General features: G+C 36.8%; 1 protein-coding gene across 1 annotated transcript; it reads left to right on the top strand.

Annotated features, from left to right (window-relative positions):
• The first annotated feature begins 1,164 nt into the window (after positions 1-1,164).
• On the top strand, positions 1,165-22,719 carry itga2.2 (integrin, alpha 2 (CD49B, alpha 2 subunit of VLA-2 receptor), tandem duplicate 2). The gene is made up of 30 exons (XM_015005717.2): positions 1,165-1,530; positions 3,497-3,620; positions 5,721-5,821; positions 5,994-6,085; positions 7,305-7,419; positions 8,410-8,537; positions 8,618-8,766; positions 9,371-9,521; positions 10,242-10,407; positions 10,544-10,620; positions 10,912-11,050; positions 12,117-12,262; positions 12,377-12,520; positions 12,635-12,838; positions 13,969-14,099; positions 14,175-14,338; positions 15,385-15,536; positions 15,638-15,748; positions 15,854-15,939; positions 16,868-17,006; positions 17,208-17,291; positions 17,382-17,458; positions 17,561-17,644; positions 17,747-17,849; positions 17,931-18,041; positions 18,161-18,268; positions 18,776-18,889; positions 18,985-19,074; positions 19,293-19,409; positions 20,673-22,719. The coding sequence occupies exons 1-30, from the start codon at positions 1,476-1,478 to the stop codon at positions 20,760-20,762; spliced, it is 3,552 nt and encodes a 1,183-aa protein (XP_014861203.2). The 5' UTR covers positions 1,165-1,475; the 3' UTR covers positions 20,763-22,719.
• Positions 22,720-23,465: the final 746 nt, after the last annotated feature.

The raw sequence follows: 23,465 nt of genomic DNA, 5'->3' as shown, positions 1-23,465 counted from the left end.
CAGCAGACACTTCTCTGACCTCAAAGACAATGCCAAGTAAAAAGCTCCAAGACTGTTAAACTGGAAGTCAATTGGCAGCATTCAGAGTCTGGGAGAGTGGAACAAATGTTATTAAATTTGACAGACAATTAAAGTAGCAATAAGACAGACTTTTAGATGTCGTGCTATGAGTTCATCTGCTATTTGAGTGATGAAATGCACAGACTCAGTTTCCCTGCGATGTCAAAGTAAGAAGGCGCAAGCTCATTGTTTCAAGACTAGCTTAAATTCTCCTGGTTTATTACTGTTACTGTTACCTTTCAAAAGTATTCATAGCCCTTGAAACACAACTCACCTCTGAATATTACACAACCACGAAACGTCTGGTTTTTTCTAAACACTTCCCACCATAATTCTGCATTTGACCCATGTTGCCATCAGATTCCACAAGCGTAGATCACAATGAACTCTTTCTGTGTAATGTATGAAGCCATGGTGATGTCATGGAGGCTATTTTTGAGACTTCCTAAGAAGCCCACAGAGAAACACTAAAACCGCCTTCAGCATCTGTGTTGAATCCTCAAATGTTGCTTTACTGGTAATTATGTGTGAAATCTGCAAAGAATTTATTACAAATGATGTTAAAACTGTTGCCAAAGATGCATCTATAAATCTAGTCCCATCTATCTGATCTAAGTTACTAACACACAAGCCGCTGGTTTGTTATACAACATGCTGTCCTGATTGTGTCTATTGAGCAACAAGTCCAGTTAAAGTTCTTTCCAAATTATTATTTTGAACTGGCACCACTAATTGAGAGTTAAATTTCACCGCCCCAGCTTCAGTTTAATGAAAGGTCTTACATCAGTTGTTTTTCCAGCGAGAGGAAAATAACTGTTGGTCTTTCTCACAGCGTGTCACTCTACGTCACTGCTACTTAAACGTATGTTACTTAACGTCCTATTATAGAGCTACTGAAGGTGAACCAGAACTGATGTCTGCAACATGACCATGACCTCCCCAAAAATACCAATAAAACCACAAAGAACTGGCTAACACAGTAATAAATAGAAAGTTCTGGTGAAAATCAAACCCCAGATCTTTATCTCACTGAGATCTGTGACACATTAAGTTCCCATAGTGACAGAGACTGGTAAAAGGCTGTAAGATACAAGAACTCTTTCTGTGTAATGTGTGACGTTTAGTCCAATAAGATCAATTTGTCTTAATGTCTAATTTACAACACACACTTAAATATAATGAATAAAACAATGGTAAACATTGTTGTTTGATTCACCTGTAGCTTCCCTCTCTGCTCCTTAATGCTGAATGAGTAACTTTCTCCTCAGAACAAGCTATTGCGAAGTTTGTACCTGCAGGTCAGTAAAGAAGGCTCGAGTCCTTATAAGGGAAACATATCCGGTTCGTCACAGCTGTGGAGCCGAGCCTTTGACGCGCTCGGAGGCATTGTTTGATCACCACAAACACATGAAACAATGACCGGGATGGATCACGTCTGGAGGAAAATCTTCTTTGCTATAGTAGTTATCTGTAAGTATAAATCACGTTTTGTTTTGTTTTTTTTGTTGTTTTTATCTTCGACATTAAATTTTTTACTTTTTAAGCATCGCATTGTCGAGCTCCCATATTTTGCATGTGATTACAAGAAGTAAGTTAGTTTTTTTATCGTTTTCTAAGGATTTGAGTTTTAATTATTATGAAATTGATGGCAGCTTTTTTTTTTTTTTTTGGTCTCTAATAGACTCTGTTCGCATCGAGTGAACGTCAGTATAAAATTCATTAACTGATTATGAATGTCTTATTTTAACTTCTAATATGTGTTGGTCAACTTGAATTGTGATCCGCGTGGCGAAGAGTTCCACTATTTCTGTTTTCCGCTGGTACTACTGCTTCATAAGTCGTAGACATGCCGCCAGATACTGTCCTTCGCTATGAGCACATTGTTTCTAATACTCAAATAAAGTAAAAAGGCGCAGTCTGCGTAAGGAGTGTGTGTGCGCGCTGCAGGTAAAAACAGGCGTGGCAGGAAAGGACTGCTGTTTGTGAAGGTTTTCCCGAGTTCAATATCCACATTCCTGGTCCTGGTGATTGCAGAGGGGAGCGCAGCTCTGCCTGTTTAGGCTTGTGACACTGATAAAGCAGGAGGACTCAACCTGCTTCTACCTGAGGGTGTTGGGAGCCTTTTTGATTATTATTCCAAGAAGCCGTCATTAAATGAATAATCTCCATGTATGTGTTTTTTTCTTGCCTCATTGAGTCAGGCTTTGCAGGTGTTTTTTTTTTTTTTTTTTTTTGTTACTGTGCAAGATTAACCCACTTTTGAATCATGGAGGGAAGTGGTGGCTTTACGTGTCAAGTCTCTCTTGAGAGCAAAATTCAGGAAGCAATCTATGACAATTTTTAGTTATGGATTGGCATGATTATGACAATATACGACAATATATGTTTGCAAAATTATTAAAAACCTGTTATCTATTTATTTGCATTTTTTTGATAAGGTAATACAAATTGCTGAACACTTGCAAAGACAAAAAAATTTATTTTTTAAAATAATATTTATTTATTTAATGCATGCGGCTGGTCAAGCTCACCTTTTACTTTTGCACAAATCTTTTTAGGATTTTTCTCTCATCTTTGCATGTAGAAACTGTCATTTTGCCCATTCTGCTCTGCAGAGCCGGCCATTCTCAGTCAGATGGATGGACAGGGCCACTCTAACACATATAAATGCTTTGACCCAAACCTGCTATTGTAGCTGTCTGTGTGTTTTGGTACACACCCTGCTGCGAGGTGAATGTCTCAATCACAAGTTTTTTGCAGGTTTTAATTGCTTTTCTTCTAGGACTGTGCTGTATTTAGCTTCATCCAGCTTTGCCCCAGCTTTGAGAAAGCTCTGAAGAAAAACCACCACGCATCGTGCTGCACATATATGGTCATATATGTGCAGCACGATGCGTGGTTGATATGCATCAAGACATTATATATATGTGCAGCATTGTGCTGCACATATATGACCATATATGTGCAGCACAATGCGTGGTTGATATGCATTGCTCATTTTCCACCATGTACACAGCCCAAAAAATGTTAACTTTGGTCTCATCTAACACGTGATTGCTATTTTCCCTGCATGGCTTGTGGCAAATTTTAAATGAAACTTCTAGCTTTTCTTCAAAAGTAACTTTATTCTTGCTATTTTTCCATATAGGGTAGATTTGTGAAGGACAAAACCAGTAGATGTCATGTTGACAGATTTTCCTTCTTGAACTGTGAATATCTGCATTCCATCTTATTTGCTGATATTGAAGATGTTAAGTGCAAATGCCTCTTATTTGTTGCACAAATTCCCCCATTTGTGTAATAAAATGCACTAAGGTTTGTGGTTGTAGTGTGACAAAATGTGCAAAAAAAGGGCTATGGATAAATTTTCAAGGCATTGTAAGAACTGTAAGAGTCTCATAAGTCTTAATGGAACCTTCTCTGTTTCTTCTACCAGCTGACAAGATTAGCCAATTGCAGTCCTTCAATGTTGGCACCGCAGGAGCTAAGATTTTCCTTGGCCCAGCTTCTGATGAATTTGGCTACACAGTCCAACAAGCACCAAACTATCAGGACAAATGGTAGGAATGTGATCAATAAACTCTAAACTGATTTTTAAGTTATCCTGTCCAAAAGATTTTAAGAGCGTTCTCATAGAACTTCATTAATGTGATCAAAACAGTAAAACGGGAATGACACTTATAAATATGCAGAACGATCAGTATTGATGAACTTAAACATCTTCACCCCTGCTTCATGTCAGGGATAGTTTTTCTCAGTTTGGAAATGAAAGCCTGTTGCTGCCTGCAGAATGATGCACACACGGTTTTTGGTTGTCTTTCAACACTGCAAACAAGTCTTGACACTCTTGGATCATCATCAGTTTTATTCGCTTCAGCCACTTTTATTTTTTTTGTGATACCAAAGTTTGACCTCATTAGTCATTTTTTCACTTGATCTTACAGGTTTTTATTTATTTTACAACACGCTACACAATCGTTGCCTCCCTTGGTGAAAAAAAAAAGAAATGTCTTCAAATAAGTACATTTCTTAATGCATTTATCACTCTGATGAATGCAGTTCTCCACCAGTGAGCTTGAAGATGTTTTTTTTTCTTCCTTAATCATTCCTACTCTGAGCTACCAGAGTATAACAAAACAAATGAAGTGGGTTGAATAGAACTGGTGAAACTGGTGAAACTTCATGTTGTAGGCTGCCTTGGTCACACACACCTTCTCAACTCAGTCAACAAAGATTTTCATGGGATATTTTGCCACTTATAATATATATGGTACCAGCAACCCTCCCGACCCCATTAGGGACAAGGGTGTTAGAAAATGGATGGACAAATATGCATAGTCCATTTCAAATACCAGTTTATTTAGAGATTTTACTACAGATTAGAGATTACTACATTCCTCATGATGTCTTTTGTGAAGATCACCAGATAAACACTCACAGGTCATGACTAAGTTCTTCCATCAGTAGACCACAGAGTGTGTGGTATGATGAAAATTCATTTCTTTAGCCTTGTGTGCAACCCTATTTTCACAAGTTCTTGTTCTTTTGCTCTGTGGTTGATTGACACTTTCCACACAAAAACACACGAACAAGACAGAACCTTTCCATGGTGTTTACACTGGCATATCATATTTTTAACAGATGAATGTGGTACCTTGAGTCATCTGGGTTTTGCACGTATGTGTACAGTTCCATGATCATCTTCCTGATATCGTCACTAAATGTTATTAATTCTCCCACGGCACATAAAAGCCATGGGAGAATACATGAATTGCTTTCTTCTTGCAATTCATGTTGCAATATACCACATTACTGTTTAACGTTTAGCTAAGCGGCAGTAAAAACTCCTTGTTGTAGGCCAGAGTGACACTCCCAGTCTGTACAGTCAGTCACACTCATAGAGTAATTTAATGTCTGGAGGAGTTCCTTGTTGTGTAACTCAGAAAAAAACAGTGCCTCTGATCATAGTCTCTGACTGTAAGCCCCCCTATGACACACCAGTATACGTAATGTTTCCTGTCATCAAGTCTTCAAAGAGTCACTTTTTACAGTTTTGGATATTTATTTAGTTTCAGATATGGTGAAGTTACTTGCACCAACTTATTTCTTTATCTCAGAGAATTAAAAGGAAAGATATGACAAATTTTCTGCCATATGCTGATACGCAGTAAAGAGAACTTACTAAGACGTTCAGTCTCCCTGCCAGATGTTTTTTCTTTCTTATTTAGTTCTGCTCTGAATGCATGGTGTGGATTGCACAGAAGTATCCAAACACTGCTATAACCGCCTGCAGATGCATGGAGTTTGGACCTCTCTCTGTTGCCGTGATCGAAGAACTAGAGAAAAATATTTCCCAAGTGAGAGCTCCAGGTCCTGACAGGATCGAGGCACTCCCTAAAACTTTAAGAGGATCCGACTATCCTGGAGGAATCTTGTTCAGAATTAAGTTTCTTAACTATACTTAGCATGTGTTTTATTTTAAAATTGCATGATGGTTGGATCCCTTCTGATCGCAAATTGACACATTCTTTTGCTTGATTTGTAAGCTTGTATTTTTACATTGTTTTTATTAAAACACATTCCCATTTTCAAGTAAGAATGAAGTCATAATAGTTCATTGTTATTGGAGGTTTAGTGATTAATAATCCTGTTTTCTTCAGGCTCCTGGTTGGAGCTCCTTGGAGTGACAACAGGAAGGGAGATGTTTACAAGTGTCCAGTTCAGGGATCCAGTAATAGATGTGATAAGCTCAACCTTCAAGGTAAACTTCAGGGTTTTGTTTAACTTCCACCCTCTCCACTGTACTCAAAAAATGCCTAATGAAGTCTACAAATCTTTCTCTTTGAATTTTCCTTCTTAAGAAATGAAAGAATCAAAGCAATTCATGTAACATATTCCTAATTTTGCCTTTTTATGTTTTTTCCCCCTCGCAGATTCTGTTACAATTCCAGATGTTACAGGTGTCAACACCAACATGTCTCTGGGTTTGACTCTTGCTCCCAACCATACAGGCCATGGTTTTTTGGTAAGTTTTTCTGTTGTTGTTGTTGTTGTTGCGCATGTATTGTGCATCTCACAGAGCGCTGTTCAGCTCATCCTTTTAAAAATTGGGAAGAGCATGTCGCAACTTTGAAGATGCCAAAACAGGCAGTTTCTACTCTATTCTATTCTATTCTATTCTATTCTATTCTATTCTATTCTATTCTATTCTATTCTATTCATATGATCAGTGTTTATGGGAAAATTGAGACAATTAAATACAGGCTAATCCTATTTTGCAGCCTGGAAGAAATAGGCTGCAAAATATTTGAGATTGCGATTTCAACAGGACAATGATCCTAAACAAAAGTCCAGAGCGAGAATGTAATGCCCTAAATCAAAACAAATTCATGTATTAGGATGGACTTTTCAAAGTCATTTTCAGAATCTGTGACAACACTTAAAAACTGATGTGTTTGCATATTCTCTGTCTAATCTGCCTAAGCTTGAGCTATTTTGCATGTACCACAAAATAGCTGCAGCGAACAGTGGTCAAACAACATATTGACTCAGGGGAGCTGAATAGAAATGAATGTCACATTTTGTTGTTTTGTTTGTAGAAATTGAACTCAAAACTGTCATTCAAGAAAACAAGTTTGTTGTTGTAAATATTCGAAATGGGAAGAAATTTATGGGGAATGAACTTTTTTTTTAAATGACACTACCAAACCAACATACACAGGAAAAAGAAACAGATGTATATAAAGATATAGAAGCATTCACACCATAACCAGGGTACAGGAAGTGGTATCTAGCTTAGGTAGCATACTGCAGTATTTCTGCCCACCAGTCACAGCTTAATGTACAAACATTACAGGCCAGCACCTAATGACAGCAGTTATAACAATGAACATTCCTATAATTTGATTCAAATAAACATCCCTTCCCATTGTCTTAGATCATAAATTTAGAGCCTTTTAGTGTTTCACCACACCTTTTCAGGACTTAAATAGACAAATATTTCCAAGCTGTTGCTTTAATTGACTTTTATGGTAGGCATTCGTGATTGTATAGTGTTTTGTTTTTGTGTTTTTCTGTGTTTTTGTGAAGCAACAGAACTGTAAAAGATGTCCTGTATAAATAAACTTTTATTTAATTACATAATTTTACTCACTGCATCCTTCTGGAGCCTTTTGGCTGCTGTGGAAGCCAAGTAAATGTATTAATCAGGTCTCTTGTTTCTTCTTCTGTCATCCCTGCTGCAGATGTGTGGTCCTCTTTGGGGACAGCAGTGTGGCGATCAGAACTTTTATCCAGGAATTTGCTCGAAACTCAACCCCCTCTTTCAGCCTCAACCTGCCTTCTCGCCTGCCATTCAGAGTAAGCAGTATTTTCCCTGTATTCACTTTATTACAAATCTGTCTCTTGTTTTTCACAACTCTCAGTCACAACAGTTACTGAACCCAACAGCTTATTTGTTGGATGCATGAGAGGAAACATTTAAAGAAAAGACTTTGCGTGAATTTTAAGCTTTGACATTATAAGCTATTTTCTCATGCTTCAGTCCTGAACTTAGCGTTTAGCTTAGGGAAGTGAAGTGAAGTTCTTTTTCAGAGCAAAAGTCATTCAGGTCCCCATTATTAATAACCATCATCTGTCCTTCTTTGGTGATGTAAGATAGTTAGTCTAATTTTTTTGTACTTTCATTTTGGTTTCAACTGCTTCTAAAAGCAGCCCTATCACTTGTGCAGGAGGCTCAACTTCTGCTTTTCAAAGCTGTATGGTTCTGTATGGTTCTAACAGATGGCTGCACATCTGTTTGCAGCCATTTTCAGGTATCGGTGTAAATGTTGGGTTGGGGAGCGTGGCCAGCTGCAGTTTATTTGGATTTAAAGTGACAGAAAACAGCTAATCCTGAAAGGAGCTTAAAATAGACAGAACTGACCAGACTAAAATGCCATTATCTATGATTATGTGTAAAAAAATATATATATAATGAACATGTGTTGTAGAGTTCATAGTCCTTTCTTAATCTGTTCAAGGAAACTTAATAGGCAATTTTTTTAAAAAACTAATCATTGTAAACAGAAATACTAACCTTATTAACTACACAAGCAGGCCTGTAAATATCACAAAATACTTGTATCTTAGTCAAAACTTACACAATCTTGACCAACAGTGCTAAATAAAAAGGCTGGACACCATAAGGTCATGTCTTTAGCATGTGCAAAATACCATCAAACAAATATTGCTTTTGTCAATGAAAAAAAAAACCTAAACCAGTGGCTCAGTAAAAGTTAAAGACAATTTTTTTAGAGTGTTGTTTCTTTTTTTAATGATGCATTAACCAGCTTTCCCTCTAATCTACAGAATGTACAGGATTGATGGACATTGTGATTGTTTTGGACGGCTCAAACAGCATTTATCCATGGCCACCAATGACGGAGTTCCTGCTCAAATTGATACCCTCTTTAGATATCGGACCTCAAAGTACACAGGTGACTCTTGCGCAATTGAGTTACAACAATTCTTGAATGCTCTTTTTCATTTCATTTCATTTTTTTTTATCTCACAATAGATGAGCGTCATTCAGTATAGTGATAACCAAAAGGTTGAATTCAAACTGAATCGTTACACAGACAGGAGCCAGATGCTTAATGCAGCATCCAAAATCACACAGAAGTATGGCACTTCTACCAATACCTTCGCCGCAATCTCATTTGCCAGGTTGGTTTGACAGTAAACACATTTTTTTTCTCTTAAAATACATGCAGAGTCTGTGTTTTTTTTTTACTTCTTAACTTAGTGGCTTGGTCATTTCTTCCTTCCTTCTTTTCTTAAGGGTTATTTTTGGTAACACTTTGACAGTTATTTGACAGGGTGTGCATAAGACTGACACTGTCAAAAACATGACATAACACCTGTCATGAACATGAAGGAGTCTTTATGAATTTCTATGAATGTTGTCATAGACATTTGGAAAATTATGACACATTTAATGCAAAGTTGCTTTAAACTTTGCATTAAAAGTCCACTAAAAGTACCAACTTTGCATTAAAAGTGTCATTATTTACCGAATGACACTTGATGACAACAGTCATAAACGTTCATAAAGACTCCTTCGTGTTCACAATAGGTGTTATGTCATGTTTATGACAGTGTCATGTCAGTCTTATGCACAGCCCATCACATAAAGGGCTACCGTTATTTTTCATTATGTTGTTTTTTCATTGTAAAGTGTCTTGGCATCACATAGTGAATTGAGCTAAAGAAATGGTTGAATTGAATTATCTTACTGTAAGAACGTCTTTTGTTTGTAACCTTACCTCAGTAAGGAAGCTTTTTCTGCAAGCAACGGTGGCCGACCTGAAGCTGCTAAAGTCATGGTGGTCGTTACTGATGGGGAGTCGCACGATAACTACATTAGAGACAGCGTCATCGCTGAGTGTGACAAGCAAGGCATCATTCGATTTGGTATTGCGGTATGTGATCAGTTATTGTGTACTCTAAATATTGAATAGGTTAAGATTTCAAACAGACAATCATCAGATGACTATTTAAAACAAGAAAAAAAAGAAGCTTGGAATGCGTTCAGTGGCTTCAAATTTACTGACCTCCCTGGTAATGGAAGAATGCATTCTCAAAAATGAATAAACTTTAAATTCTAATGAACATTTAACACTGGAGCTGGAAAACATTTCAAATATTCAAAATAAACAAATAAAACAACAAATAAAATTTGTCTCTGTAGACACAATTATTTTTCAAAAAAAGGGCTAATTTAAACCTAAACACCAGACTGAAGATTTTTGTCATCCAATTTTTAGTTGAAATAGAAAAACAATAAATCATGCAAATAGAAATTTTAGGTTTCTTTAATTAATCATCTGATTAACTGATTTATTGCTTATTGCAACTGGTACTTCCTGGTAAATTTGTGTAAAAGCCTCATTTTACACAAAATGTAAAATGAGGCTTTTTGTTAGTAGAATGTAATGCTGAAGAAAATTTAGAGAAATTTGACTACACTTGTTCAGTTCGTAAAAATACAATTTAACAAAATTATAGGTATTACAAAACCTAAAAAAATAATCTCCCTGTTGAAAGATGGACCTTGCACCTTTGCATTGATTATTGTTGTTTCTCTCTGATTAATTCTATATCAATATGTAAAAGTTGAGTTTTTCCTTTTTGCTCCTCAGGTGTTGGGTTACTACACCAGAAACAACATAGATACAAAAAATCTCATCCAGGAAATCAAATCGATTGCCAGTGAGCCCACAGAGAAGCACTTCTTCAATGTGTCAGAAGAAGCAGTCCTTTCCACCATCGCTGGGACTTTAGGAAAACGCATCTTCAACATAGAGGGTGGATATTGTTTCCATTTTGTTTTTCTGTTCATGTACATGTTCTGTAGGAAACAACCGCAGAGATGAGAAGTGGAAAGTGCACATTTCATTGCCGTCCTGTTCTTAACTTCTCTATTGTGCTTTGTTTGCCTAAGGTACCGGAAAAGAGGGGGATAGCTTCCAGATGGAGATGTCCCAGGTCGGATTCAGTGCATACTACTCCAAGCAGCAGGTACAGAAATAATACAATTGTAGAAGAAATATATATTAAGTAATTATTAGTGGATCTATCTCCATTTGGTCCTTTCTGCTTGTTAAAAGGAGAATTAATGTGGCCACAGAGGCTCAGTATCTTTGTTAGAGAACCGCCACAGCTTTAAAAACCATTTTCCTTCAGTGTTACTTTTTTTTTTCATTCTAGTTAAATTAGTCACGTTTTATTTGGAAACTCTTGTGCTGGTAAATGAATGAACCACAATGTGTCGATGTTTATGACGTTTTACTGGTTCCCTGGTGCTTCTAGGATACGATGATGCTGGGAGCAGTGGGAGCATACGCCTGGAGTGGGACTGTTGTCCATCAGAAAGGATCTGTAGCAACTATTTTCCCTTTCTCCGCCTTTGAGGGAACGCTTCAAGAGAGAAATCACAGCTCGCTGCTGGGTACGCTTTTCAGGTTTTTATTGCCACATCCTACAAATTGTATTTCTGTACCATATCATGGCGTTCTGCAGTTCAGTCTTCATATTTAACAGATGTGTAGGATGACTGAATGGCCAATGCAGCTAAATGTTTCTAGTACCCACATAAATATTGTTCAAGATTAGGGGATAAGTTTCATTTCAATGTGAGATTTCAACAAATGTTCACTGGAGGATTGTTATTTCTCTGTAATATAAATAATCATTTACAACAAGAAACAAGAAATATTTTTTCAAAAAGTCAGGCTTTTAGATTTTTTTTTCATAGAACATTTTTAATACAAATAGAGAAAAGAAAAAAAAAACTTGGAAAAATTAGAAAAAGAAGCAGTGTTGGATACTCGCCATGAAAAGGTAATTTGCTGCCTCAATCTAAAAATAACAACCAGTCTTGCTAAATACTCACTTTATAGAAAGTGGTTTTGTAAAAGTAGCATCTACAATGTTTATCAGACATTTCAAGTTTAAATTAAAAACTGTTTTCTGCAGGAAATATGTTTTTTATAAAAAAAAATAAAATAAACACAGCCTTTCTAAACATGAAAATACTTGTTTAAAAAACAAACAAACAAACAAAAGCACTTACTGGTTTTGCACAGAAGTCCAGGTTTGTTAGTCATTGCTGTCTGCTTGGCACTACCTGGTGGTACTTTCTCTTTCTGTGCCACACTGCGACTGACAATGTTTCTTTAAATTTAACTTATTGTTTTTTAAAACTAAACAAAACTTTGCCACCTGCATAGAGTGCACAGCAAACCTTAACATTGTCATATTTAGCTGGCACAAACTCAAAATAGTGATGGTGTAGTAAAACAGGCATCTCTTTCCTCCCTCCATTGCTGTTTACCTTTGGGTTGCTGGCAGATTGGTATGTTTTACACGCGAGTTGCCCTCATGCTGAAAGCATCACTTGTCGCATGTGCAACACAACGTAAAACAAGAAAAAAGCAAACATACAAAGGAAAATGTAAAAATAGTAACACACAATCACTTGGATAAGTATATCTTTTTCTTGTTCTCCTGGGCAGGTTATGCTCTCACCACGCTGACTGATGGGTCTACAGAGTATTTTGTAGCTGGAGCTCCTCGTTCCAACCATTCCGGACAAGTGATCATCTACACTGTGAACCCCCAGAAGCAACCGGCTGTTGTGGATACAGAAAGAGGGAAACAGGTTTGGAGATCGGATGATGTATCCACCTAGTAAATTCAGTGGAAAATGTGCACTTTCATCTGCAACCGGATCAGATTTACGATGTGATGGATAAGCAGCTGGAACTCATTGCAGATTGGGTCGTACTTTGGGAGCGTCCTGTGCTCACTGGACGTAGACGACGATAAAGTGACGGATTTGCTTCTGGTTGGAGCGCCCATGTACATGAATGAGCTGAAGAAAGAACAAGGCAGGGTCTACTTATTCTCTGTCACCAAGGTAACAATGATTAAAAAAAAAATAATAATCATCTCTACATTTTTAGCATTTTTAACTCCAGAGTCTCATCCTCTGTGCATAAGTCTCACACTTTGCTTGTCTCTTCTTCTGAAGGGAATACTGAGTGAGCAGGGATTCCTCAACGGTCCTTCTGGAAATGAAAATGCTCGTTTTGGAATTGCTATCTCTGTCATTCCTGACCTTGACCTCAACGGATTCAGTGATGTTGTGGTTGGAGCCCCCCTGGAGGACCAGGGGAAAGGTGTGATTTACATCTACAATGGCTACAACAAGGGTCTAAAAAAAGACTTCTCACAGGTACAACACACAACTTTTGTGTTTAAGAAATACACGAAGAGTAGAGGTTTTATTCATGTATCTTTGGAGCTGAAATTATGTGTGTGAAACTAGTATGTTTTGTTAACTATTTCAATGTGCATGAAAAAATTACACTCAACATGTTCAAAATATATCTGAAGGATGCTTTTATTTACTCCACATTTAATGACTTCTATGAAAGCAAGGAGATTTTTGCATACACAGAATGTATCCCACTAAAAATTTGTTTTAGAAAAATCAATGAGAAATGATAATTAATGCAGCCAAACAACAACTCAACAAACAGACTAAGACTGATTTACTACTAATTTCAATACGACACAAAGATAAACACAAACATACTGACACTAATTAAACCCTTCTCTACTACTCGGAGAGGAACGTGTCAGGAATGTGAAGCCAAATGTTTTTCAAAAAATAATTAAGGGTGAATACATGTCAAGAGTGTACCTATGTTTCAAAAGTTTAAAGAAAAGGGGAAGAGGCTTAATTTTGGGTTGTAAACAATGAATAATTGTTATAAAGCATTTCTCACATAGTTAAGTGCCACAAAAAGTCCTTAGATATTGGTTAGTATCTAATCCAACAGATTGTCAATCTGAGAGCGAAGGACTGGGAGAGAAAAAAAAGAATCAAATTCACATTCTGAACCAGTTTTTTATTCATCAATTTCCAACAGCTGAAGCTCCAGGAATAGAGTCTGGAAGGCTGCCTTCATGTCTCAGACCAGGTTGTTTAGTTTCCACAACCAACCCGTGTTTCTGCTCCGATGGGTCCATCAACTCCAGCTCTTTCATGGCTGGATGGACAGTCAGGTTACTCTGAAACTCTCCTGCCACTGTTCCTCCCTTTGGATTGAGACGCAACTCTTAAGACCAGAATTACATAAAGTCAGTGTGGATTCATTTAGATTTTTATGGCTGAAGAAATGAACTGTCAAAAATTAATGTGGCATGATAAAGTGCTCCTGGCCATTCCCAAGAGAACGTTGACGTTCGGTGCCACACAGTAACTCGGTATCATTGTGTGTCTATTCGGAAATAATTTTAAGCCTATTTTGACCAGAGATATGACTAGTGTTGGACTTAACTGTATTTACTGTTTCACAGAGAATCCCAGGCTCCAAACTGAATCCTCAACTTCAGTTTTTTGGAAGATCTTTAGACAGCAATAAAGACTTGAATGATGATACCATTCCTGACATCTCCGTTGGTGCTTACGGATCCGTTGTCCAGCTTTGGTGAGTTCCAGAAAAAGTTTCTGTGGGAACACTGTGAACGCGCGAACATGCAACTGATATTACTTTTGATTGCAGGTCCAGAGGAGTGGCAGTTGTTACAGCTAAAGCCTCCTTCAAACCGGATAAAATTAACATTTTAAACAAAGACTGTGACAGTAGTGGACGCAAAGTCTCTTGCTTCAACGTGAACATCTGTTTTAGTGCTTCATTCAGACCCACAAATCCTGTAGGACCCGTAGGTAAGCTGGATTCCTCAAAGTAACTTTAAACATTAGATTTGACTGTGCAAAAAACATTAAGAGGAAGGAAACTGCTGTATCTTCAAATAGACCTACGCTACTTTTTTTCACAGGCAGTTTTATTAAAGAACTTATCTTTAGCTTTTTTGTTTAATTAAAATGTGTCTTTCTGTTACTAAAACAAAGTAGGTTAGAAGTAAGCTGAAAAGAAATAGATCCAACATACAAGAGCCAGATTTGGAAAACTAATGGAGTTAGGATAGAAATGTTTAGATTAAACAAGCAATAAAGGAGGAATAAAGGAGTTTCTAAAAATGTAAGAGCAAAGTGCTTCCAAAATGCTATAAAAACACCTTAAAGTTGTTGAAAGTTTTCCCTGACAGCTCCTACTTCCAAACGTCTTTGCACTGGGAATCAAACTTCAAGGATTTCTAACTAAGAAGGACGTGCTTAAAATTAAAGTTGCATGTCGTGTCATGTATAGACTAAAAAGCATTCCTTTTATTTTTCGGCCTCAGAGAACACCCACTCCCTGCTCAACTCCTCCAAACTAGCAGCAGCAGCAATTAGCAAACACCTGGTGAACTATGAATGTGTTTTATTTGTCATACCAGCTACTTCTCAGTGCATTGCTCCTATGAATAGTTGAAAATGGCATAATGAAGAAACATTGTTGTGAGGATGTACTGAAGTAGGAGTTTCAGAAAGAGTAGGAACTTCTTAAAGAGACTGTGTGGGTTTTGCAAAATAGCCATAGTTTTAAAGCACTTTTATTTTTGATCGAAATCAAATAAAAAATGTATTTGATTTGACGGATGGATGGGTGTATCTATGGGTCACAGTCTAAAGTGTGTAAATAATAAAGGAACAATTTATTCCAGCCTCATTTTTGTTTTTCAAAAGTAGCTGTGTATAGTCCAAGTAATTCTCAGAAACATCCGTGCCAAAATGTCTACGTTTTGGAGGGGTTCAATATTCAATATTTGAGTCTCAAATATCGTTTTCCTTTTTTTTTGTTGTTGTTGATCTTGTTTCTTTAATTTCAGATGTGTCCTACACATTGACTCTGGACGCTGACCTGAAGGGTTCACGGGTAACTTCAAGAGGACAGTTTGAAGTAAACAATGAACGATACCTGAAGGAGAAGATAAAAGTATCCTCCACATCCCAATGTGTAGATCGCAGGGTTCATGTTCAGGTAAGTGTTCACCGTCAAATCTTTTTGAGTATAATTGGCCTCTCTTGTTCCAATTCTGGAGATGTAGACTTGTGTTGCTCTTTTTTTAATACATCAAACAGGAAACACCAGACTTGGTAAATTCCCTCAGTCTGAAAGTAGAAGTTGAGCAAGAAAGTCCAGACGTCAACCCTGTCCTCGACAGCTTTTCTCCAAAAGCCTTTGAATTCTTTGTAAGTAAGAAGCTTTAAAACATGTTTACGTGATGATAAATTAGTTTCCTAATTAAAACTGCAGCATCGTGTCCAGCTGAATTTATTGGTCCGTCACTGTTTCAGATCCCTTTTACTAAAGACTGTGGGTCTGATGAATTGTGTGTTAATGATCTGGAGCTGAAAGTGAAGGCGGACAGGCAGGGGTCCAGGTAAGAATGACACCTTACTGCAGTCCTATATAGTACAGCACACTTGACTTAACAATTACTGCTCTCATTGGCTGGAGGTGTGCAGAGATCCTCCATCTCTCAAACCTATTTAGATTCTGCTACCAAAGTGCTTTGGTTGTTGATTTATGTCTCCAACTGATTAGCATCGAAATAAGACCCAATGAGGATCTAAGTAATAATTAAAAGACTGTTTTGTGATGATTAATGTATAATTGTTTCCTCTTACATCATGATTGTCCTGCAGCAGGTGCAGTCAAAGTGCTGACTATAATGATGAGTCACGGGTTCAAACATTGTGTTGACATATTCGGTCGGTACAAATTGAAGCATCTCTTTTAATAACAGCCTTAAATCCCTGTAATTTGTTTTTCACCAGAACAGCAATTGTAAACCAGTTATGATATGACAAGAAGCCTTGTAGTAGTACAGATTGACAGCAGCCTCCATGCTTACTGGCAGTCCTGGTAAAGATGTGGACAAGGGCTTAAAATATGTTTCTGTAGCATAAAACACACTGCAGCTTAACTGCAGTGTTTCAGCAGGATAATGTTTCAAGCTGCCCGGTCAAAGCAGCACACAAATAGGTCAACAGATGGAAAATCAAACTTTCTGAGTCTGCAGACCTAAAGTCTGTTAAGAATTTGGAGGGTGAGCTTCAAGTGTTTAGAGCCAATTTTGACTAAGGCATTGAATTAATTCAAATGAAAGCAACAGTTTCAGAGAGAGCTTACCACAGCTTTTAAGAGCTTTTTTGGTCTCTGTGTTTGTTCTGAGTGTGCGGAGTATGCTCAGTTCCTATTACTCCCTCTGCTTTATTCAATTGTCACAAAATAAAAAATTAAAAACTGTGCTTTCCCAGTGTTTCGCATTCAGATTCAATCAAATTTTCTGTGCGCTTCTTTTACAGCTCAAGCCCCGTTCTGTTCAGCGCCAACAACCGAGAGCTGAAATTCAAAGTCGTTGTGAAGAATAAAAACGAGAACGCATACAACACACAGGTCTCTGCCGTGTTCTCCAACAACCTCTTCTACTCCTCTGCCACGGCTGTGAGTATTTTATGTTTCTGTGTATTTGAGTTTGTTCACAAATGATTGGCTATTTTATGTCATGTTTGTATTGTTATGAGCAAACTAAACAAAATCTGCTTTGTATTCACTGGAATACTGCTGAGTTAAGTGTTCAAAGTCAATGGTAATAAAACATAAAGCTATAAATATTATTGTCTAGTGTGCACTTTGTATTTGCAGACAGATGAAGTCAAATGCACATCAACGCTAAAAAATACAGTCACTTGTCAGGTGGGAGTTGCAGTGTTAAAGAAAGACCAAGAGGTAAATATAAATACTGTTTTCTGAGCTGGATTTGGTGTCATTATTAATTTCTCAAACAGCTATGATTAACACCCTGTTATTTCATTACAGGTTAACTTTCAGATCACATTTGATTACAGTTTTGATTCTCAGGAAAACCAAGCCGTTGTGAAATTTGAGGCCAGAAGGTACAAAGACCTGGAAATCCTTTTAATTCCACTTTGACTTTCTTTAAATGAACATTCATGAGATGATAATGAGACGAGTGATTGATATGATATGATTTTCAGTGATGGAAAAGAGGAAAATCCTGCCGACAATTCTGTGCAAATATCCATTCCTGTGCAATTTGACACAGGAGTTGTGTTGTCCACGTGAGTCTGTTTTTTTTTTTTCTTTTTCTCAGTTTATCAGCAATATGAAATTAAAGAATAGCATCATGAAATACGTTAAATACTTTTCCTGTTGTTTTACAGGGAGTCAAATATCAACTTTTATGTGGCAGAATCAACCAATCAAGTGGTAACCACGGTGAAGACTCTGGATGACATAGGACCGGAGTTTACCTTTACAGTGAAGGTACATTTAGCAAATCCACCTTATGCAGGATTATTGTCTCATTTTATTGTGTTTAATGACTAAAGCAAAATGTGTTCAAAGGTCTCAATAGGTATGTTCCCTCTCAGCCTCCTTTTTCTCACAATAAGTCTGCCAGTGAAAACCAAAGGTGAAAATCCGCTCCTGTATTTAACCAGCGTGGAGCCACAAGCTGTGAGTGCTCCTTTTCTGCAATAATGAAAATACCACCACATGCATATGTGTTTTGCCAATATAATTTACAGTAAATGGGTTTTGATAATTGCATTACTGATGGTCATGTCCACAAACAGAGAGGATCTATCAGCTGTTCCACCAGCCTAAAGAATCCCCCACATATTGGTGAACAAACCCAGACGGTTTCATTCAGAGACGAGAATCTCAAAGGTACAAAGACACTGGTAAGTTGGTGACTCCCTTTGTTCAATGTTTACCTTGTTTTAATGGTGTGGTTATGATATTTCCAATTGTATGTTCACATTAAAGTATCAAATCCTAAATATGTCTTTTTTTTATATTTACTGTATTGAGCACATGGTAGCAAACACAGTGCTTCCCGCTTTAAATGTGATTCTATGAGATCTGTCAGCTTATTGAAACTACATATTACTCCACTGCAAAAACTATTTCCAGGACACACATTTTGTATCATTTATGACCTATTTCGAATTATATGATTTTTAGAACAAAATAATAATACAAAAACAATGCAGTAGTTCAGTCCAGTCTTATTATTTTAACCACTAGGGCTGAACTTGCAAAACAAATATGTTTAATTTTCTTTTTTCTGCCAGTATGATTTTCATGTAGATGAAGTTCCTGTGGTGATTATGCCAAATCGATCTGCTTTTTTCCTCCCTTTTGTTGTTGCTGTAATCGTTTTCTTGTTTCTTTTTTTCACCTGATAGGACTGTACAAGTGCAAAATGTGAGAAAATAGAATGCATCCTTAAAGACACTGAAATAAAGAGTGACTATTTGGTAAAGGTTAAAACAAGAATCTGGAATGGCACATTTATTACGGTAAATCTCTACCTCATATGTCTTCAAATGTATTTTTATGTTACTGATAATTGAAATCATACTAATATCTTAAATCCACAATTTTCCTGTGCTAGGCTTCATATCAGAGCATAGATCTGATTTCCAGCCTGGATGTGAAGACCTCCAAACCGGATCTTCTCATTGTCCAACACAAGCATCTGGATGTAAGTTCACATTAAGATGTTTCTGTTTGTATCTCACAACAAAACACCTCATGTGAAACTGCAGCATTTGAAATTTTACTCATGCAGGATGGGATTATTCAGGCATTTTCTATTTGTGGGAACTGTACATCAAAGAAAACATAAGTTTAAAGTTTATTTGTCTGCACTCTTTGGAGACAGATCTTACAGTGACCTTGCCAAAACCTCTTTGTGTCCAGGTGGTTTTGCCTGTCAGCAAACCTGGAGAGAAAGCCGATGTTCCAGTTGGTGTGATAGTTGGTAGTGCCATAGGTGGCCTGGTACTGCTGGCTCTGGTTGTTGGTCTGCTGTATAAGGTAAAGAGTTCATTAAAAATTATGGAAAATACTGAAGATTATCACTGGGGACATGTTTTTTATGGTTGATGGAAAAGCAACTGTGATAATTCCGAGTAAATAGGAGTAAATTAGAGTAAACTACATGTACTGTCTCTTCTTTAAAAAAAATAACAAGATGAAGCTTATTTGTATTCACTGAATGATGCATCTGTATGCATTGTAATTTAAAAGAACTATTTGAAAACTGGCATTCTACTGAAACACCTCCCTATGTTGCACTATACTGAGTGCTTTTAACTATAAAAGACCTTCGGCAATTTATTAAAGCAGTCTCAAGCAGCTATTTTCTGTGCTTTCTGAAGTTATTTTTAAATTTCTCACTGATTTTAGATGATTTCTAGACTTACTTAAATCCAGAACTGGAACATAGCAAACATAGCATAGTTGCCAGAGACATAGAGACATAGATGTTATGATGGAGAACTACAGAAACCAGAGACACAGCTTCTTACTCTGGTAACACAATAAATGGGAGTGAACAGAGTTACTTTTCTTAAATATCAGGAATACACAGTCACATTGAATGAATTAGAATATGCATTCTGATGAGGCTTGATTCTCAGGTTAAGATAAGCTTTTGAGAATTTATGCAGAAAAAATGGTTGAAATTTGTAAAAAAAAAAAAAAAAAAAAGATGGACTACTTCTCAGCCACCAAAAATAGTGTTTCTTTATTTGAGCCACTTATTTCCAAAAGGAATATTACAATAGCCTTTTTAGAGAAGTGGCCTTAAGGAAAGAAACAATAAAGGTTGAGGAAAAGGCAATGGCTGCCCACAGTTCAGACAGGTTTAAGACGTAGCGCGTTTAAATCTCTGGATAAGGTACTGGCCTGCTAGGTCTCCAGGCTACTGCTTGCAACAACATTTCTCCTGAATTTCTCTGTCTCACTGGGTATTTGACACAAATCTTTCTGTAATGAATTTGCGTTCAAGCAGGAAAGTTCTGGTATCAGTACATTATTCTTGGGTGGCCATTTTGTTATGCATCTGCAACTTTCAAAAGCATTCTTAGCTTGTTTTTATTCTCTCTGAAGAAAGATTGAAAATTAATACTGCTCTACCAAAGCCCTGGTAGTACGAGAAAGTTTCAGTCTTTTGAAGAAAAAGAATAAAAAAATTAGGGGTCATTTAAAACCTTTGCACAGCACTGGGTGCTGGAACTGCATTTTTTTATTGGATTAACATTAGCACAAAGTAACCTCCATCTTTTTACTCTCTAGTTTGGATTTTTCAAAAGAAAGTACCAGCAGCTTCAGAAGGAGGATGATGAGGACAAACAGACCGATGCACATGATGATGGAGTTTTGTGAAGAGGAACCCCTCATCCATCTCTCTGTCTGTAAAGCTCCAGTGTTGGTATTGGTACAGCTGTAGCTCAAACGGGTCAGAACATATTCACTGGAAACTGGGCACTTTAAGAAAACAGATGCTTGTAAGTTTGTGGATGAATGAGATTAAGTTCTTTAGCTCTTTTACAGGGGATTGTTGTTGTGCTTTGCTTTGTGAATTGTAGAGATTTGTGACAAAAGTGCACTGTTTGTCTTTCATCATAAATAATAATTTTTTAGGTTATGGATGGACTTTGCAATTAGATGCAGAATTATCATCTGCAATTTTACACTGTAACTGGATCTTGCATGATTTTTGGGGAGGGAAATGTTTGTTTTGTTTTCCTATTTTGCTTTAAGCAGTTTGTGCCACAAACTGACTTGGGGATTAAATTTTGCGTCTCACTCTCAGGGCTACTTTTATATTAAAAGTACTAACATTAATGGTCTAAAAACAAGATAGAAAAAAAAAGAATGAGATCCTGTAAGTGGTCATTTACAACACCCTCTTTATTTATTAAAACTCCTTGACACAGATGTTGAAAAAGGCTTTCAAATAAATTCATATAATTGCAGTTGTATCATCAGCTGAACAAAACTGCTGCCATTTCCTCAGATTGGAGATCCCTCCTCCTGACAGTTTGGTGGCTTGTCATCAAGCATAGTTTATCACACTTCTTGTTGTTTTCTTCTGTTTCAATCAGTGCCCTGATAATGTGGTTAAGTTTAGGTAAATCGCCATTTTTTATCTGCTATTTTCGGATTTCCGGGGATCAACTTGAATGGCTTGTCCTCTCATATTTTCCGTTTGGAAGAGTAAGAGAATAAAGCTGTGCCACTTCATATTTGTACCCCAGGGAATCAGGTAATCATTGAGAACTAATAAAGGTTCCTTTAGCGAACCTTTATTTGGTCTCAAATGAACAGTTGGTTTTTCAAACCATTTCAATGTGAGATTCAGCTGCTGCAATAAAACATGGATGTATTTTAGGAACATAAATATGGAGCGTACTGTATGTTGTTGCTGTGTTTAATTTTTTTTTTCTGTATGTATTGTAAGAACTAAAAGGATGATTTTACAGAGTTTTTTATTATGTGGAGTTGGAGCTTTATACACGGCTATTGATTACATTTGTGGTACTTGATTTTTATCATTAGAGGCGTCATTTATTAGTCATTTGTTGATGAAAGCTCACCATAGTTTTCAGTTAAATTATTAAATTTACTGATTATTTAGATAGTCAAATAATATGTAAATTAATATAATACGAATACTGAGTTCTTTCATTACCAACAAATGATTATTCAAATTTAACACATCCAAATGTTGCAATACATTGGTCTATAACAACTTCATCCCATGTTAAGCTCTTCTACATGCATATTTTTTTCATTTCAGATCTCAAAGCTTGTACGTTAATTTATCTGTGATGGTGCATCATGTCATTGTTCTTAGAGGTCTATGTGCCAATGTGCATTTATGTGCATTATGCTTTACAGTGTTTGGGCATTAACTGTTTCTAAAGACATTTAGTGGAGTAGAAATAAAGATCAAACATTTTTGATGGACATCTGCAACCTGAAACAGTTATATAATACTGAATACATATATTCTAATAGAATTTTTTTTTTGTATTGGTCTGTCCTTTTCCCATAAACTGTAAACAGAAAATCATTATAAAGGTTTCAAACATCAGTCTGTGAGTAATTAACTAATGTAATGCATTAATATAAATATATTTATTGATAATGTTCTAATCTTATAAACATGACTTATTTGACATTTGATATTTTGTCATATTAATTTGAAAACATGCATTGGCACATCTTTGACACGAGGTGGCAGCAAAAAGCTAATTATAGTTCCTCCCAAAGTATTAAAAGTCTGATCCCTGTGATTTGGTGCCGTTTTTAAATAAAATATCCTCGTTTTTCTTAAGTGTCTCCCCTGCTGTTTCTGACTGGAACATCTTCAGCAGTCCTTTGTCTTCTAGGAACACCGTGCTGACATTTATATCTAAAACAGCCACTTTCCTCACATTTTGATTGCCATGTTTTCCCACTGTAAGGTTATTCTCTCCCTTGACAATCCTGGAATGTGTTTCTAACTGTTTTCCTTCTCACAGAGTAAACACCAGCAACCAGCGGTCTTTAATATTCATTTCTGTAGACCTGGCCAAATAGAATATGCCATTCGTATCTTATAAGTTGCATATTTCTCCAGGATCTTGGGCTCCGAGTCTCTCCTTTTTCAGAGGGGGGTATACGAGGTTTGATAAACGGCTGAGCTGCACTGTTTCACAATTACTCACGCGGCGCACTGTTGTGAAACAGCTGTTAGATTCTATGTATAGGTGTACAGGGAGCGATGTGGAAATACTTGGTGAAATGAGATACAGGAAAAGTTTTTGAGCACGTTTGTGAGTTCATCCTTCTGGGACTTTCTTTAGATGACTGGCAGCTACAGGGCCAAACAACTGGCTCCCCCAACACAGTGGGATGATTACTGCTGAATTGCTGCAATGTGAATGTAAATCAGAGATGATATCACTGCATATTTTTTAACTGCTGTCCTGAATTTGTTTTTTTCCCCTAAATTTTATCCATGTCTTTTTCTTACTTATTCTAAGGCTTCTAAGATGAAGATTGTGTTCAGTAAATAGGGAGGTGACTTACAATTGGCAG

Source organism: Poecilia mexicana, unplaced genomic scaffold, assembly GCF_051168715.1.
Source record: "Poecilia mexicana isolate PSO_F unplaced genomic scaffold, ASM5116871v1 scaffold_9, whole genome shotgun sequence".
Lineage (NCBI taxonomy): Eukaryota > Metazoa > Chordata > Actinopteri > Cyprinodontiformes > Poeciliidae > Poecilia > Poecilia mexicana.
Note: the sequence above shows the minus strand (reverse complement) of the source record. Positions and strands in the feature narration are given on the sequence as shown.

Excerpts from the sequence above, each read along its gene's own strand:
- itga2.2 (XM_015005717.2), top strand. The coding sequence starts at position 1,476 with ATGACCGGGATGGATCACGTCTGGAGGAAAATCTTCTTTGCTATAGTA. Across the intron at positions 3,621-5,720 it reads CCAAACTATCAGGACAAATG|GCTCCTGGTTGGAGCTCCTT; the intron begins GTAGGAATGTGA and ends TGTTTTCTTCAG. Across the intron at positions 7,420-8,409 it reads CTTCTCGCCTGCCATTCAGA|AATGTACAGGATTGATGGAC; the intron begins GTAAGCAGTATT and ends TCTAATCTACAG.